Source organism: Rhinoderma darwinii, chromosome 4, assembly GCF_050947455.1.
Source record: "Rhinoderma darwinii isolate aRhiDar2 chromosome 4, aRhiDar2.hap1, whole genome shotgun sequence".
In the NCBI taxonomy this organism is placed as follows: domain Eukaryota; kingdom Metazoa; phylum Chordata; class Amphibia; order Anura; family Rhinodermatidae; genus Rhinoderma; species Rhinoderma darwinii.
The window spans coordinates 276,979,632-276,996,260 of NC_134690.1; the positions used below are offsets into that span (position 1 = coordinate 276,979,632).

Genomic DNA, 16,629 nt, shown 5'->3' on the forward strand with positions numbered 1-16,629 from the left:
TGAGTGACCCCTGTTCTTGATATAGATCTCCTGTGGATATGCATAAATGTCTAAGATGGGAATACTCCTTTAATTATAAATCTGTATATTATTAACTAAATACAGCAACCATGTGTCCTAGGCCAGGATCACACACACCGATTTGATGCAGTTTTCTTTATACAATTTTTTTGTGCCAAACACAGAATTGGACACAAAAGAAAAGAACATTCAGTCTTTTCTTTATACCTTTTGGGTCCACTTTTAGCTTTGGCTATAAGAATTGAGCTTTATACTGCCACCAAACTGCATCAAAACGGTGTGTGTGTGTGTGTGTGTGTGTGATCCTGGCCTAATGGCACCACTAATGCCTCTGCCACCACAACGGTTACCTGGTTTCAGTGTAAAAAATTAGAAATCAATGCAATAACCTTCTACATCCCTTGTCTCATGAACCTAACCTGCTCCTTACAATTCACCAATGTAATTTAGCAAAAGCCCTCTATCAATTAATTTTCCAAAGGTGCTCTGACTATAATCTGATATATTGGTCCTTCTTTTCTCTCATGAGAGAGACTATATGTCAGCTGTATTCAAATACATTCAAGTTTCATCAAGATCTGCCCAAAAAAATCAAATGGGTATGGCCAGTGTAAATTATACCACTGAGTAATTTCTTTAAAATAAAGTTGAATTAGACAAAGTAGTCTGCCAGCAGAACTGTAGTGTAAAGCACAAGGGAGTAACAGATAAATAGCCTAAGGGTCCTCTTACACAGCCCGACATGGGCCATGTAAATGAGCACAGATCAACGCGATAGCTTGTTTGCTCCTTTCACAGAGAGCTATGCATTGGGACAAGTGATCATTACTACAATCGATCGTCCCAATACATTTCTATCATGTTGGCAAGACATCTCCCTGCCGACAACGATAATATTTTGTGCTGCATAAACGATACGATCAGCCAACGAACAATCGTTTGCTCGTTCATCGGCTGATCGTCGCCCTGTTTACACAGGGCAATGATCGGGAATGAGCTTTGACATGAATGATTGTTTGCCCGATCATCGCCCAGTGTAAAGGACCATAAGCCTCTGATGAGGCAGTAGGTAGATTTGGGACTACCTCAGACTGGTGATAGTCAATGTAACTAAGCTGTAGATACTGATGATGATTCTTCCCTAAAGAAAGGCTAAAGAAAACAAATAGAAGGCTAGCACTGCCCAAAGCTACTAGCGTACATACCATTTTTCGCTCCTTTGGAGGTGGCAGGCATAGAGCAGCGCAGAGAAGAGAGCTAGACAACTGTGCATGCGTGACCACTTAATTCATGTGCCATTGGTGGACGTTACCAACGGCAACTGATTTTATAAATAGCACAGGGACATGGAGCAACGGTCATGAAAAAACCATTGCACCGTGCACTTTTCATAATTGATTGTTATAACAGTCAGTTCTTTTTCTGACACTCATGATTTAGGGCCTGTTCACATCACCGTTCGCTTTCCGTTCCGGGGTTCCGTCTGAGGTTTCCGTCGGGTGAACCCCCTGCAACGGAAAGTGAAACCACAGCTTCCGTTTCAGTCACCATTGATATCAATGGTGACGGAAACATCTCTAATGGTTTCCGTTCGTCACCATTCCTGCAGGTTTCCGTTTTAACGATGGAATCAATAGCGGAGTCTACTGCGATATTGATTCCGTCGGAAAAACGGAAATCTGCCGGAATGGTGACGAATGGAAACCATTAGTTATGTTTCAGTCATCATTGATATCAATGGTGACTGAAACGGAAGCTGTGGTTTCACTTTCCGTTGCAGGGGGTTCACCCGACGGAAACCTCAGCCGGAACGGAAAGCGAACGGTGATGTGAACAGGCCCTTAGCTAGTTTTATGGAAGTAGTAAAACCCCTTTATTCAACTGCAATTCTAAAATAAGGAAGTAAATTTAAAAAGGACAGACATAGGCTTTTATGCACGTAACCCCAATTATAAAATAGACTTCATCAAATTATAAAGGATTAATGAAACGTTATGGTGTTCATAGCATGAATTTTGTAGAAGCCAAACAGACTAGGACCACATACTTCCTCAGTGTTTTGACAATAGATGCAGATTTTGCCATGCCTTTTCTTTTTTCACCATGCAAAACTTGTCTATGAAGATTGCTCATTTCCACAACATCATAATCCAGCAATCCCAAACGTCCTGTGAACATAAAAAAAAAAAGACACTTTAGAAGCCGGTAGTACAAACTCTTCATAATATATGTAACAAAGCAGCCTTTCAGGTAACATTTTTTTAATTTGCTTTAAAGGGGACCTAGTTTCCCTCAGTATATACATGGCATTGCCTAATCTTTTCCTTATAGTTGGTCTGTGACAGAAATCCCCAGAACATTCACTGGCTTTGTGGATAGATTGTAGAGGGCGTAGACATGTGAAGATCACAAGGGGGTTCTGACCTGCATTACATGGTCACCCATTCATCTAAGAGGGTGCCGTGTAGTACTACATTCCCCCCTTGGGCGGCTTCATTCTAAGAAGGGTTATCCAGATGCGATGACAAACAAATACCATTTGCAGTGCCAATTTCTCCACAATGACGTACAGTGGAAGTATAAACATGAAACAAAAATGCAGAAAGAGAAAATCCAAAGAAAATGTATACAAAATGTCAAATATTATTACCTATTCCTGCTGCAGCCAAATATTGAGCTAATGGGCATCCCAAACCTCCACATCCTATTACTAACACAGAGGCTCGTGATAAGTTTAGCTGACCTGGAAAAAATACCAACAAATGCAGTTATTCTTCAAGAAGCAGGAAAAGTAATAGATAAAGTAAAAAACAGAATAATTGCATTTCCTGAGAAAGCTCCAATTATTTTTCCGTACAAAATATATAGACCTGTGGCTACATTATTTGATCACAGTCCAATGCCTAGAAGTCACATAGTACACTATAGAGAAACTCTGCAGACAAATACCAAAAACTGAACATCCTGTAGAAACATGGTGTTAGGCCTCATGCACACGAACATATTTTTTTCCGTCCCGTAAATACTGGCATAAATACGGGTCCTTGGTCACACGTATTCGACCCGTATTGCACCAGTATTTACGGAGCCGTGCCCGTAAATACGGGTCCGGGGTCACCAGTATTCTACCCGTATTTACGGGCAAGTTTTCGCTGCAAAATTACACTGCAGTAATCGGGAGCCCTTCTCTCTATCAGTACAGGATAGAGAGAAGGGGCAGCCCTTTCCGTAGTAAAAGTAAAAGAAATTCATACTTACCCGGCCGTTGTCTTGGTGACGCTTCCCTCTTTCCACATCCAGCCCGACTTCCCTGGATGACGCGGCAGTCCATGTGACCGCTGCAGCGCTCACATGGGCTGAAACGTCATCCCGGGAGGCCGGACTGGAGGCAGAAGCAGGGAGTTCTGGGTAAGGATGGAATTCTATTTTTTTTACACGTTGATCTATATTGTGATAGGTAGTCACTGTCCAGGTTGCTGAAAGAGTAACTGCCGGCATACGGGGAGGTACCCGTGGCCAATAGAAGTCTTTGGGCCCGTAACTACAGCCCGTGATTACGGGCGTTTTTACATTCGTGTGCATGGGGCCTTAGAGGATGACTTCTGCTGTCATGGCTCTTAGAATTAACCCGTTAGTGATCATCCAGGTGTTTTTACGGCAGTCACTAGCGGGCTTTATTCTGTTGCATTAGCCTTTTTACGGCGCTGCAGAATAAAACAGCGCCGCCGGGAGCAGTAAAAGCTACCTGCTCAGAGAGCTTGCAGCGGACTTGCTTGAGCGAGCGGGATCGAAGGTCTGCCTTTAGTGAATGCCAGAGGAATTGGCTATCAGATGCCTGTCAGTTTTACACTGACAGGCAGTAATACACTGCAATACAGAAGTATTGCCGTGTATTAGAAAAGCGATCAAATAATCGCACAGTAAAGTCCCCTAGTGGGACTCGAAAAAAAAGAAGCTCAAAAAAGTTTAATAAAGTTAATAATAAATTAAAATAACAAGTAAAAAAAAATTTAAATTAAAAACCTACTTTTTCCCCTTACAAAATGCTTTATTATGAAAAAAAAGTTAAGATGTTACACATATTTGGTATCGTCGCATCCGTAACGACCCCAACTATAAAACTATGACATTATTTAACCCACACGGTGAACGCCGTAAAAAAAACCAAAAAACAACAATGCCAGAATTGCTGTTCTCGGTTTATCCTGCCTTTTAAAAAAAATTTATACAAAGAGATCAAAAGGTCGTCTGTACTCCAAAATGGTACCGATAAAAATATAAGTCATCCCGCAAAGACAAAACCCCTCATACAGCTATGTCAGCAGAAAAATAAAAAAGTTATGGCTCTTAACCCCTTCCCGTATGGATACGACATGGAAAGCTAGTGCTTCCCGCATTACGCCGTATCCCTATGACAAATGCATGGCATCGGCTCAGAAGCTGAGTCGGTGCTATCACCGTCGGATGTCAGCTGACATCCGACTGTAATGGTGGGGACCGAAATTAGCTTCGATCCCCACCATTAACCCCTTAAATGCAGTGGTCCAAAGCGATTGCTGCATTTAAGTTGTTTGCAGCTCATCGGCACCTCAGCAATGAGATTGCAGGGGTTCCAGTGGCTGCAATTGCAACCGGAGGCTTAATACTGGCCTCCCGGTCTGCCTAGCACGGGAACCTTCCAGGCGGCCTGAAAGGCTTCCGAAGCCGACGGCAAGATGGCTGCCAACCACCTGTAACGGCAGGAACCGGAGCTAGCTCAGATTCCTGTCTTTAACCCCTTAGATGCAGCGATCGAAAGCGATCACTGTTTCTTAGATTGCTAACCGATCGTCTGCCATGCAATCAGGGCTGCCGACTTCTGCTACGGCAACAGGAGGCCTAACAATGGCCTCCTGCTCTGCCATTACGGAAGACGATCAGGCCCTGCCGGGAGGCGAAGCCTAGTCGGCTTGCTGTCAGTGAATGACTAACAGATCTACATAGGTAGTGCAATGTATTAGAAAAAAATATCAGACAGTTAGACCTTCAAGTCCCCTAGTGGGACTTGAAAAAAAAAAAAAAAAAAAACAAACAAACCGTGAAAAAAAGTTTTAAAACATATAATAAAAAAGTTTCAAGTAATAAAATCAAACACAATCACCTTTTTTTTCCCTTATCAAGTCCTTTATTATTGAAAAAAATAATAAACCATACATATTTGGTATCGCCGCGACCGTAACGGCCTGAGCTATAAAAATATTATGTTATTTATTCCATGCGGTGAACAGCGTAAAAAGAAACCGTAGAAAAACGATACCAGAATTTGGTTTTTGGCCACTTTGACCTACAAATATTGGAATAAAAAGTCGCATGTATCCAAAAATGGTACATATAAACTATAGCTCGTCTCTCAAAAAAACCCAAAAAAAACAACCCAATACAGCTTTGTCGACGAAAAAATTAAAACATTATAGTTCTCACAACATGGCGACAGAAAAAATACATTCTTTTTACAAAAGTAATTTTATTCTGCAAAAAGTGCTATAAATTTGGTATCACCGGAATCGTACTGACCCACAGAATAACCTTAACATGTAATTTATAACGCATGGTGAACGCTGTATAAAAAAAACCTTAAAAAACTATGCCAGAATTGCTGTTTTTTGGTCACCTTGCCTCCCAAAAAATAGGATAAAAGGTGATCATAAAGTTGCATGTACCCCAAAATTGTACCAATAAAAACTACAGCTCGTTCTGCAAAAAAACAGCTCTCATACCACTACCTCTATGAAAAAATAAAAATTAGTTAATCCCAATAAGTCAGGAAATAAAAAATATGCAGTTGTGCAGCCCGAAGTAGGGATGCACGGTGCATCGAAACTTCGATACTGTTTCGATACTGTGCATCCCTAAACGGTTCGATACCGCTATTTCCTGTATTTCGATACTGAGCTGCGCAGCCGCACAGCTCAGTATAGTAATACATGAATGTATGGGAGCGCGGCTGTGTAATTCAGCCACAGCCCCGCTCCTGAGTCATGATAAGTTCGCGGGGTCAGGATGATGCGATGCGGCCAGCGCTGCACTAATGAGCGGCGGCACTGAAGACAGAACATGGCGGGCGCTCTACAAAACACCCCCATGTTCTCTCGTCAGTGCCTGAACCGCCGCTCATTAGTGCGGCGCCGGCCGCACCTCCTCATGCTGACCGCTCGCCCACTTCCTGTCAGGAGCGGGGCAATGGCTGTATTATACAGCCGCAGCCCCGCTCTAACGGCGGAGATCAGAGAAACCTCTCATCTCCGCCGTTATTCCCCTGAATGCTGCGATCACAGCTGACTGCAGCATTCAGGAGAAAATGAGAAGGGGGGATGCCCCTGGATCGCGTCACAGGGAATTCCTGTGACGCGATCGAGGGCCATACCATATATGGGCAGACAGCCCAGGGTCTATTGACGGACCCCAGGGCTGTCTTACCATATTTCATGTTGTTAGGACATACCCAAGTATGTCCTAACAACTGCCTGTGTGCTATCTGTCCACAGGCTAATGTACTGGCACATATCTGATATATGTCAGTACATTAAAAAGTTTAAAAATAAAGTAAAAACAAAGTATTGTTACATTTAAAAAAAAAATACACATTCACCTTTTTTTACAATAAACATTAAAATAAGTCTCAATACATAAAATATACACATATTCAGTAATGGCGCACATAACAATTTTTTCCATCATTTATGATGTGTACGCTGTAAAAAAATGAAATAAACACGGCTTTCTATCACTTATTAATGTGAGGCACGAGGTGCGATGAATTTAACCTCCATGTGCCTCACATTGATAGTAATTAACCCCATCATGTACCTCGCACATTAACCCATTATGACTGAGAAACATGATGGGATTAATGTGAGGCGCATTCAAAATTCATCACACGTCGCACCTCATCAGAAAACGGAAGATTTTTTTTTTTTATTACTAAATATAATATCGAAAATATCGAAATTGGTATCAAAATCGCAATACTAAACTAAGTATCGGTATCGCAGTCCAAATTCTGGTATCGTGACATCCCTAGCCCGAACACCGGGTGGGGGAATATGGAGCGGGCTCACGGGCTGAGTGTGACGGCTGTGTGTTATAGCCAACACTTCTGGGTAACGAGCGGTATCCCGCTCGAGCACGATCCCACTTGTTTAACCTGTTAAATGACACGTTCAATAGCGACCTCGGCATTTAAATGACTAAAAACAGGCAGGTGATCCCCCCTGTAACGTTCCAACAGCCCCCGCGGCGAGATCGGAGGGTGCAGTTGGTTGGCATGGCAGCCTGGGGGCCTGATGAAGGCCCCCAGGTACGCCATCTTTGCACTCTCATAGCTGACTGTGAGAATCACAATATACTGCAATACATTAGTATTGCTGTATATCGTGCAAGCGTTCCGACGATCGCTGGTTAAAGTCCCCTAGGGGGACAAGTAAAAAAAGTAAAATCAAGTTTTTTTTTAATAAATAAAAAATAAAAAGTTTTACATTTTTTTTTCCCTCAGTCACAATGTAAAAAAAAAACAAGTCCTTTTACAGCTATGTCGATGGAAAAATAAAAAAGTTATAGCTCTTTGAATGCAACGAAGGAAAGACGTAAAAAGTTACTCGGTCAGTAAGGCCTAAACAGCAAACAGACTTGAGAAGTTTACGGCACGGACATTTGTACAATAGTTTCCCGTGTGCATAAACATCGTACGTCGTACTTGCCTTTCACACCAAACTCCGGTAGAACAAGCTGCCTGCTGTATCTTAGAATGTCGGATTTGGTAAGAGAAGTCTTTACCATTTCACCCAATTTTTCATGTACATCATGCAGATCAGACGCTGAAGAGCAGCTTTTACCCTGGAGAAATATAAACAAGTTCCATAAAAACAGGTAAGGAAAAAGGTATGCTCAATGCTACACAGACTTATGCACATGGCCCTACACAAAATCCATACCACACGGATCCCGAATATAGCACTCATAATACTTCTCTCTTTGCTGTGCATCCAGTTGTCTGTGATTTTATACAGGGTCAAACAGAATTTAATTTCTTAAGGATTCTGTGAGGAAAAGTTGTGGCATGCTGTAACACATCTGGTATTACAGGAGTATTTTCCACTTGTAGCAATGGGAACATGATGGCTCAATGGGGTGCATGGGCCCAGAGAAATGAACGGGAACGCAATTAACCAGCAGATTTGCAGGGGAATTGCGGCCGCAAAAACACATTTGTGTGCATGAGGCCTTAGGCTGAGTTCACACGGGGCGGATACACTGCGTAAAAGCACGCAGCGTATCCGCCCAGTGCACCGGATGGAATTCCGGGCGAAAAAACCGCACCAAACTGTGGTGCAGTTTTTCGCCCGTAATGTCCCCTGCGAAAAACTGGAGAACTTAGCCGGCCTGCTAGTAAGCCGGCCTCCTGCGATGCCGTTTGCAGCGCCGGTCACATGGGATGAAGCGTCACATTATGGCAGAAACGCTGCGAACCCGCAGCAAAAAATCGCAACAACTGCTATTTGCTGCGAGTGGTTTTACCCATTGAATTAAATGGGGAAAATCCGCAACAAATAAGCAGCTTTTACGCCAATACAATTGATATGCTGCAGTTTCTCCACTCAGTATTTACACAGCGTTTGGATGAGATTTGTTTTATCTTACCGACTTTGCTGCGGATCTTCTGCAACAAATTCCGTTGCGGAAAAACGGCACTATTTACACCACGTGTAAACTGACCCTAAGGGTCAATGCACACGATGCGCATTACATGTGTGTAGAACAGTACCAAAATAGTCAATGAGATTCCAGTTAATCTCATGTCCACGCTGCGGTATTTTTCGGGAGGTAAATGGCATGCAAAATCGTATTGCGTATTTTCGAAACCGCAGCATGTCAATTAATCTCACGATTCCTCTTGCGAATTCTATCCATGTAGTTCTACAGAAATACGCAGAAAGACCCACAGCATGAAAACGCAGCGATTTACGCAAAATTTAAAAACCACATTAAAAAAAACGCACTTTCGGGTGCATTTTTTTTCCTGCAAATTTCTTGTGGTTTTGCTACGTATTTTCCACACCAAAATACGGAACGTGTGCATGTAGCCTAAGGATATGTCCAAACAGTACAGATTTGCTGCAGATTTTGCATGCATTTCTTTAGGCTAAAACCAGAATTGGGTCCAGGAGAGCAGACCTATAATAAGCCTATAGACCTTCCTTTATACATTTCTTCTGTTTAGGTTCCATTCCTGGTTTTAGCTTAAAAAATACATGCAAAATCTGCTGCAAATCTGGTGCAGTCACACATAGTGTACAATGTAACCCAATGGGAAAAATATTCCACAACGCAAGATAGTGAGAAATCGGTTTCAGAATATTTTCCCATTGGAGATTGCTGCAGAAATACAAGGCACATACGCCGCGTGTGAAAACCTACAATAGTATCCCAAAGACAGAAGGATAACATGCCCAAATAGTAATTTAAAATGTAACTTTAATAGTAGAAAAATACAATATATAACAAATACAATTAACATGAGAGAACAAAATGTTAGACACAGAAAAGGTGTCGAGTATGAAATAGATAAAGGATAATGCCTGAACCAATGGAGACAAGGAAAATGGATAATACCAGTTATAACATATCCATGACAAGTGAAGTATATATCATGAATGCAACATTAACCCCTTAACGCTCCAGGACATACTATTATGTCATGGTAAGTGCATCCTACGCGCTCCATGACATAATAGTATGTCATGGAGTAAACACGGCGCCGTTCGCGCGGGGCGCGTTCATGAACTGTGATAGCCTGCTGTCGGAAACAGCAGCTATCACAGCTCAATGTGCAGGGACCGATCGCGGTGGTCCCCGCAGATTAACCCCTCAGAAGCCGCGTTCAATAGCGATCGCGGCTTCTTAGGGGTTAATCCGCCATCGCCGGCCTGCTACACGATAGCGGTCGGCGATGGTGACTATGGCAACCGGACACCAAAAAATGGCGTCCGGCTATGCCATCGACGGAAGCCTAGTGCGTCCTGACAGAGTCAGGACCCACTATGCTTGCTGTCAGTGAGTAGCTGACAGTTCTAATACACTGCACTACACATGTAGTGCAGTGTATTAGAATAGCGATCAGGGCCTCCTGCCCTCAAGTCCCCTAGTGGGACAAAGTAAAAAAGTAAAAAAAAAAGTAAAAAAAAGTTGTGTAAAAATAAGAAAATAAAAGTTTTAAAAGTAATAAAAAGTAAAAATCCCCCCTTTTCCCCGATCAGTCCTTTATTATTATAAAAATAAATAAGGAAATAAACAAATAAACTATACATAATTGGTATCGCCGCGTCCGTAACGGCCTGAACTACAAAATTATTTCGTTATTTATCCCGCGCGGTGAACGCCGTAAAAAAAATAAATAATAAACCGTACCAGAATCACTATTATTTGGTCACTTCACCGCCTAAAAAATGGAATAAAAAGATCAAAAAGTCGCATGTACCTAAAAATGGTACTGATCGAAACTACAGTTCGTTACGCAAAAAATAAGTCCTCGCACGGCTTTCTTGAAGGAAAAATAAAAACGTTATGGCTCTTAGAATAAGGTAACACAAAAAGTAAATGATTTATTACAAGTATTTTATTGTGCAAACGTCATAAGAAAAAACTATAAACATCTGGTATCGCTGTAATCGTATCGCCGCGCAGAATAAAGAGAATATGTCATTTATAGCACACGGTGAACGCTGTAAAAAAAAAAAGAATAAAAAAACAATAGTAGAATTGATATTTTTTAGTCACCACGCCACCTAAAAATAGAATAAAAACTGATCAAAAAGTCGCATGCACCCCAAGAAAACTACAATGGATTCCTCAAGGGGTCTAGTTTCCAAAATGGGGTCACTTTTGGGGGGTTTCCAATGTTTTGGCACCACAAGACCTCTTCAAACCGGACATGTAGCCTAATAAAAAGGAGGGCTCAAAATCCACTAGGTGCGCCTTTGCTTCGGAGGCCGGGGCTTCAGTCCATTACCGCACTAGGGCCACATGTGGGATATTTCTCAAAACTGCAGAATCTGGGCAATACGTATTGAGTTGCGTTTCTCTGGTAAAACCTTTTGTGTTATAAAAAAAATGGTATAAAAAGGATTTTCTGACAAAAAAAAATAAATTTAAATTTCACCTCTACTTTGCTCTAAATTTCTGTGAAACACCTAAAGGGTTCATAAACTTTCTAAATGCAGTTGTGAATATTTTGAGGGGTCTAGTTTCTAAAATGGGGTGTTTGATAGGGGTTTCTAATACATAGGCCCCTCAAAGCAACTTCAGAACTGAACTGGAACCTAAAAAAATAAATAAATGAGGCAATACTTCGCTTCTTACATTATACTGATAATGAGCCGTGCCCACCCCGAGATGACCCCAGTTTTGACCGTTTGTATAAACGGAGACCCCTATTAGACCGTTTCAGAGCCCGGTTTCCCAAGCATACACCCCCTGGAATTGTATTTCTATTGATGAGTCTCTGGTACATTTTAAACGGAGGCTTCAATTCCGCCAGTACCTGCCGAGTAAGAGGGCAAGGTATGGCGTGAAGATGTATAAGCTGTGCGAGAGTGCATCAGGGTATACCTACAAATTTAGGATATATGAAGGGAAGGACAGCAGTATTCAGCCCCCAGCACCACCTCTACCTGGATAATTTTTATATCAGCATCCCGCTCTTCAACTGCCTCGCTTCCAGAAGTCCTGCGGCACGGCTAGAAGAAATCTGAGAGGCCTCCCTAAGACTCTGCAGGGCAAACACTCAGAAGGGGTGGGAGCAGGGCACAATCTAGCAGCAACATATTGTGTGTCAAGTACAAGGACAAGATAGATGTCACACCAGTACCCATGTACCAGTACGAGGTACCAGTACAGAGACCCCCAAACCAGACTGCATCCTGTACTACAATAGGTACATGGGAGGGGTGGACTTGTCAGATCAAGTCCTGAAGCCCTACAGCGCCATGCGGTGTGGTATAAGAAGCTGGTCGTGCACATCATACCGAAAAGTTCCCCAAACTGGCAAGAAGGGAAAAAATCAGAGGTGCAAAGTCTGCTATAAGAGGGTGATAAGGGAGGACACAATATATCAATGTGACACGTGTCCCGAAAAACTAAGGCTCTGTATGAAAGAGTGTTTTAAAATGTATCATACATCCCTTTATTTTTAATCTACCCCAGTTTTACTTACCCTGATGCCCTCCGCACATCTTATCCCCCTCATCTTTCCCTTCTGAGCCCTACCGTGTGCCCAGGCAGCTGATAACAGCCACATTGAAGGTGTTGCCGTACCCGGGAGAACCCACATTACAGTTTATGGGGTGTAAGTCTCCGGTCAAAATGCTCACTACACCTCTAGATGAATGCCTCAAGGGTGTAGTTTTTAAAACGGGGTCCCTTCTTGGGGGTTTAAACTGTACTGGTACCTCAGGGGCTTCTGCATACATGACTTAGCACCATGAAATCCCCAGTAGGCAAAATGGTGGTCCTTTCCTTTTGCGCCTCCCCATTGGCCCAAACGGCAGTTTATCACCACAACTGGGATATTGCCGCACTCAGGACAAATTGGGCAACAAAATGGGGTATTTTATTTCTTGTGAAAATAAGACATTTTTAGCCAAAACGACATCTCATTGGAAAAAAATTACATTTTTGTCAATTCACAGCCCAATTCAAATAAATTCTGTGTAAAAACTATGGTGTCTAAATGGTCACAACACTCATAAATGAACTCCTTGAGGGGTGTAGTTTCCAAAATGGGGTCACTTCTGGTTGGTTTCCATTGCTTTCATACCTCTGGGGCTCTGCAAATACCACATGGCACCCGAAAACCAATCCAGCAAATCTGGACTCCAAAGAACGCACAGCGCTCCTTTCCTTCTGGGCTCTCCCATGGGCCCAAACGGAAGTTTATCACCACAAATAGGGTATTGCTGCACTCAGGAGAAATTGGGCAACAAAATGGAGTATTTTATTCCTTGTGAGAATAAGACATTTTGAGCCAAAGCTACATCTTATTGGAAAAAATTACATTTTATAATAAATTCTGTGTAGAAACTGTGGGGTCTAAATGGTCACAACACCCATAAATGAATTCCTTGAGGGGTGTAGTTTCCAAAATGGGGTCACTTCTGGTGGGTTTCCATTGCTTTGATACCTCTGGGGTTTTGAAAATGCGACATGGCACCGAAAACCAATCCAGCAAAATCTGCACTCCAAAGAACACACAGCGCTCCTTCCTTTCTGAGGCCTCCCATGGGCCCAAACGGCAGTTTATCGCCACAAGTAGGGTATTGCTGCATTCAGGAGAAATTGGGCAACAAAATGACGTATTTTGTTCCCTGTGAAAATAAGAAATGTTGATGAAAAATTACATTTTATTGGAAAAAATTCATTTTTTTAATTTCACAGCCCAATTCAAATACGTGCTGAGTAAAAACCGTAGGGTCAAAATGGTAACAACAACCATAAATTAATTCCTTGAGGGGTGTAGTTTCCAAAATGGGGTCACTTTTGGGGGATTCCCACTGTTCAACACCTCTTCAAACCTGGCATGCTGCCTAAAATATATTCTAATAAAAAAGAGGCCTCAAAATGCACTAGGTGCTTCTTTGCTTCTAGGGCTTGTGTTTTAGTCCACGAGCGCAGTAGGGCCACATGTGGGACATTTATAAAAACCGCAGAATCTGGGCAATACATATTTAGTAGTATTTCTCTGGTAAAACCTTCGGTGATACAGAAAAAAATGGAATAAAATTGAAATTCAGCAAGAAAAATGAAATTTGCAAATTTCACATCCACTTTGATTTAATTCCTGTGAAATGCATAAAGGGTTAAAAAAAACTTCTAAATGCTGTTTTGAATACTTTGAGGTGTCTAGTTTTTAAAATGGGGTGTTTTATGGGGGTTTCTAATACATAGGCCCCTCAAAGCCACTTCAGAACCGAACAGGTACCTTAAAAAAAAGGCTTTTGAAATTTTCTTAAAAATATGAGAAATTGCTGTTTATGTTCTAAACCTTGTAACGTCCAAGAAAAAGAAAAGAATGTTCAAAAAATGATGCCAATCTAAAGTAGACATATGGGAAATGTGAACTAGTAACTATTTTTGGTGGTATAACCATCTGTTTTACAAGCAGATGCATTTAAATTCTGAAAAATGCTATTTTTTCTAAATTTTGCAATTTTTCATAAATAAACACTGAATATATCGACCACACTTTACCACTAGCATAAAGCCCAATGTGTCACGAGAAAACAATCTCAGAATCACTTGGATAGGTTTAAGCATTCCGACGTTATTACCACATAAAGTGAAATATGTCAGATTTGAAAAATGAGCTGGGTCGTTTTTGTATATGGGATTGTTGCATAGGGGACAGTAGCATTGTGGTGGACCCAGCGCTAGGAGATTCCGGTGTTGATCACGGACCCTGGTGTGTTCTTGGGGCTCGTACTATTGTTGTGCCCAGGTTATATGCTGATTCCGGTGAATATCTGTATAAACACTGAGATATACTTATCTAAATGATTCAGTGTTTACTGTTTAATACATTTTTTAATATACACGGTGGGGCTTTTTTCACAGTGGTGTGTTACCCCTGTTTTTAGCGAGTTAGGGTATGTGCACACACACTAATTACGTCCGTAATTGACGGACGTATTTCGGCCGCAAGTAGTGGACCGAACACAGTGCAGGGAGCCGGGCTCCTAGCATCATACTTATGTACGATGCTAGGAGTCCCTGCCTCTCCGTGGAACTACAGTCCCTTACTGAAAACATGATTACAGTACGGGACAGTAGTCCTGCAGAGAGGCAGGGACTCCTAGCATCGTATATAATTATGATGCTAGGAGCCCGGCTCCCTGCACTGTGTTCGGTCCGGTACTTGCAGCCGAAATACGTCCGTCAATTACGGACGTAATTAGTGTGTGTGCACATACCCTTACTATAATAAAAGGTATATTTTACTCAAATGTCACTTCAGTGAATTTCCAAATTTTTCTATATTGTGGGAGCACAATTATATATACTATTTAATACAGTGAATTTAGAGAAAACAATCTCAGAATCGCTTGGATAGGTTTAAGCATTCCGACGTTATTACCACATAAAGTGAAATATGTCAGATTTGAAAAATGAGCTCTGAGCCTTAAGGCCCAAACTAGGCTGCGTCCTTAAGGGGTTAATGCATGCCGATCAATGACATAGGATGGCTAGCTGGATATAACCCCTCAATATACCAGTACCGGATTTTTCGGACTATAAGACGCACTCAGGTTTTAGACAATAGAATTTTTTTTTCATATTTTACTTAAATTAAATAAAAAAATAAATTTGTTCAGTTTCACCACATTCTGAGAGCCATAACTTATATTGTTTCATCGTTGGAGTGGTGCGAGGGCTTATTTTTTGCAGGACGAGCTGTAGTTTTTATTAGAACCATTTTTTTGGTACATACGATGTTTTTATCACTTTTTATTTAATTGTTTTTAGCGGTGACCATAAAACAAAGATTCTGAGGTTTTAAAATGTATTTCCTTTAGGCTGTTCACTGTGCGAGTCAAATAATGCTATATTGTAATGGTTTCGGACTTTTACGGACGCAGCGATACCAATGATTTTAGTATTTTTTTATTTTTGCATTGTGCTTGGGGAAAAACAAAAAAATTGGAAAAAGGTTTTTGTTTTTTTAACTTTTAATTAATTTTTTTACACTCCTGAAAATGTGTCTATTTTTTATTACACATTTTATTAGTTCCCCTAGGGGACTTGAACATTAGATCGCTGGTACATTAAACTGCAATACTTTCCGTAACTCCCATAGTAGTGAATGGCAGCTACACAAGCAGTGTAGCATGCGAGCTACGCTGTTTCTGTAACTACTTCTCAGTTCTATAGGAGTTACGGAAACTGCGTAGCTCAGCGAGTTACGCTGTTTACGTAACTCGACCATGTAACCAGGAAGTGGCCGGAAGACAGCAGAGCCGGGTATGATAGAACGGGGTTTAGGGGGCCCCGTTCTAGAGATAGGTGCGGGTCCCAGAGGTGGGACCCGTATCTATCTAACATTTATGACATATCCTGTGGATGTCCTTCATGAGAAAACCACTATAAATGCCTCGGTCGCTATTGTTCAATGGCCAGGAACAGTGCCATCGCCGTTAGAGCAGCGTGTCAGAAGCACCTGCAGTGTATGGAGTGGGCTCAGCATGTGAGCCCGCTCCATACATCATCCCCTCCCCATGATGTGCCGGCACATCACGGGTCGGAAAGGTGTTAAGTAAAAAGCAGTAAGGGGGCCAGGCCCTGCCGGGTCCCTTGACTGCCGACTATAAGACGCAGGGACATTTTAGAAAGATTTATTCTTTCTAAAAACAGCATATTATATTCCGAAAAATACGGTAGATGTATCCAGATAGGGATACCTGGTCAGGGATATACAATGCAGACTAAAACATAAGTTCAAAAGGCAGACATAAATAACATCCAAATGATACTGGCAGCTAAGAAATTAGTACATACCCTTAGTCATGATGGATACAGAAATGA

The 16,629-nt window shown here is 41.8% G+C and overlaps 1 protein-coding gene across 3 annotated transcripts in view; it reads right to left on the reverse strand.

The window, feature by feature from the left end:
* Positions 1 to 16,629, reverse strand: part of MOCS3 (molybdenum cofactor synthesis 3) — a 39,507-nt gene that overhangs the window by 21,198 nt on the left and 1,680 nt on the right. For 2 of the 3 annotated variants that reach the window (XM_075862537.1, XM_075862538.1), the window contains exons 2-4: positions 7,758 to 7,893; positions 2,672 to 2,764; positions 2,069 to 2,189 (exon numbers count right to left, since the gene is read on the reverse strand). In XM_075862537.1, the coding sequence (XP_075718652.1) occupies positions 2,069 to 2,189; positions 2,672 to 2,764; positions 7,758 to 7,893 (350 nt within the window). The remainder of the gene's footprint in view (positions 1 to 2,068; positions 2,190 to 2,671; positions 2,765 to 7,757; positions 7,894 to 16,629) is intronic. The other variant, XM_075862540.1, reaches the window with a different exon arrangement.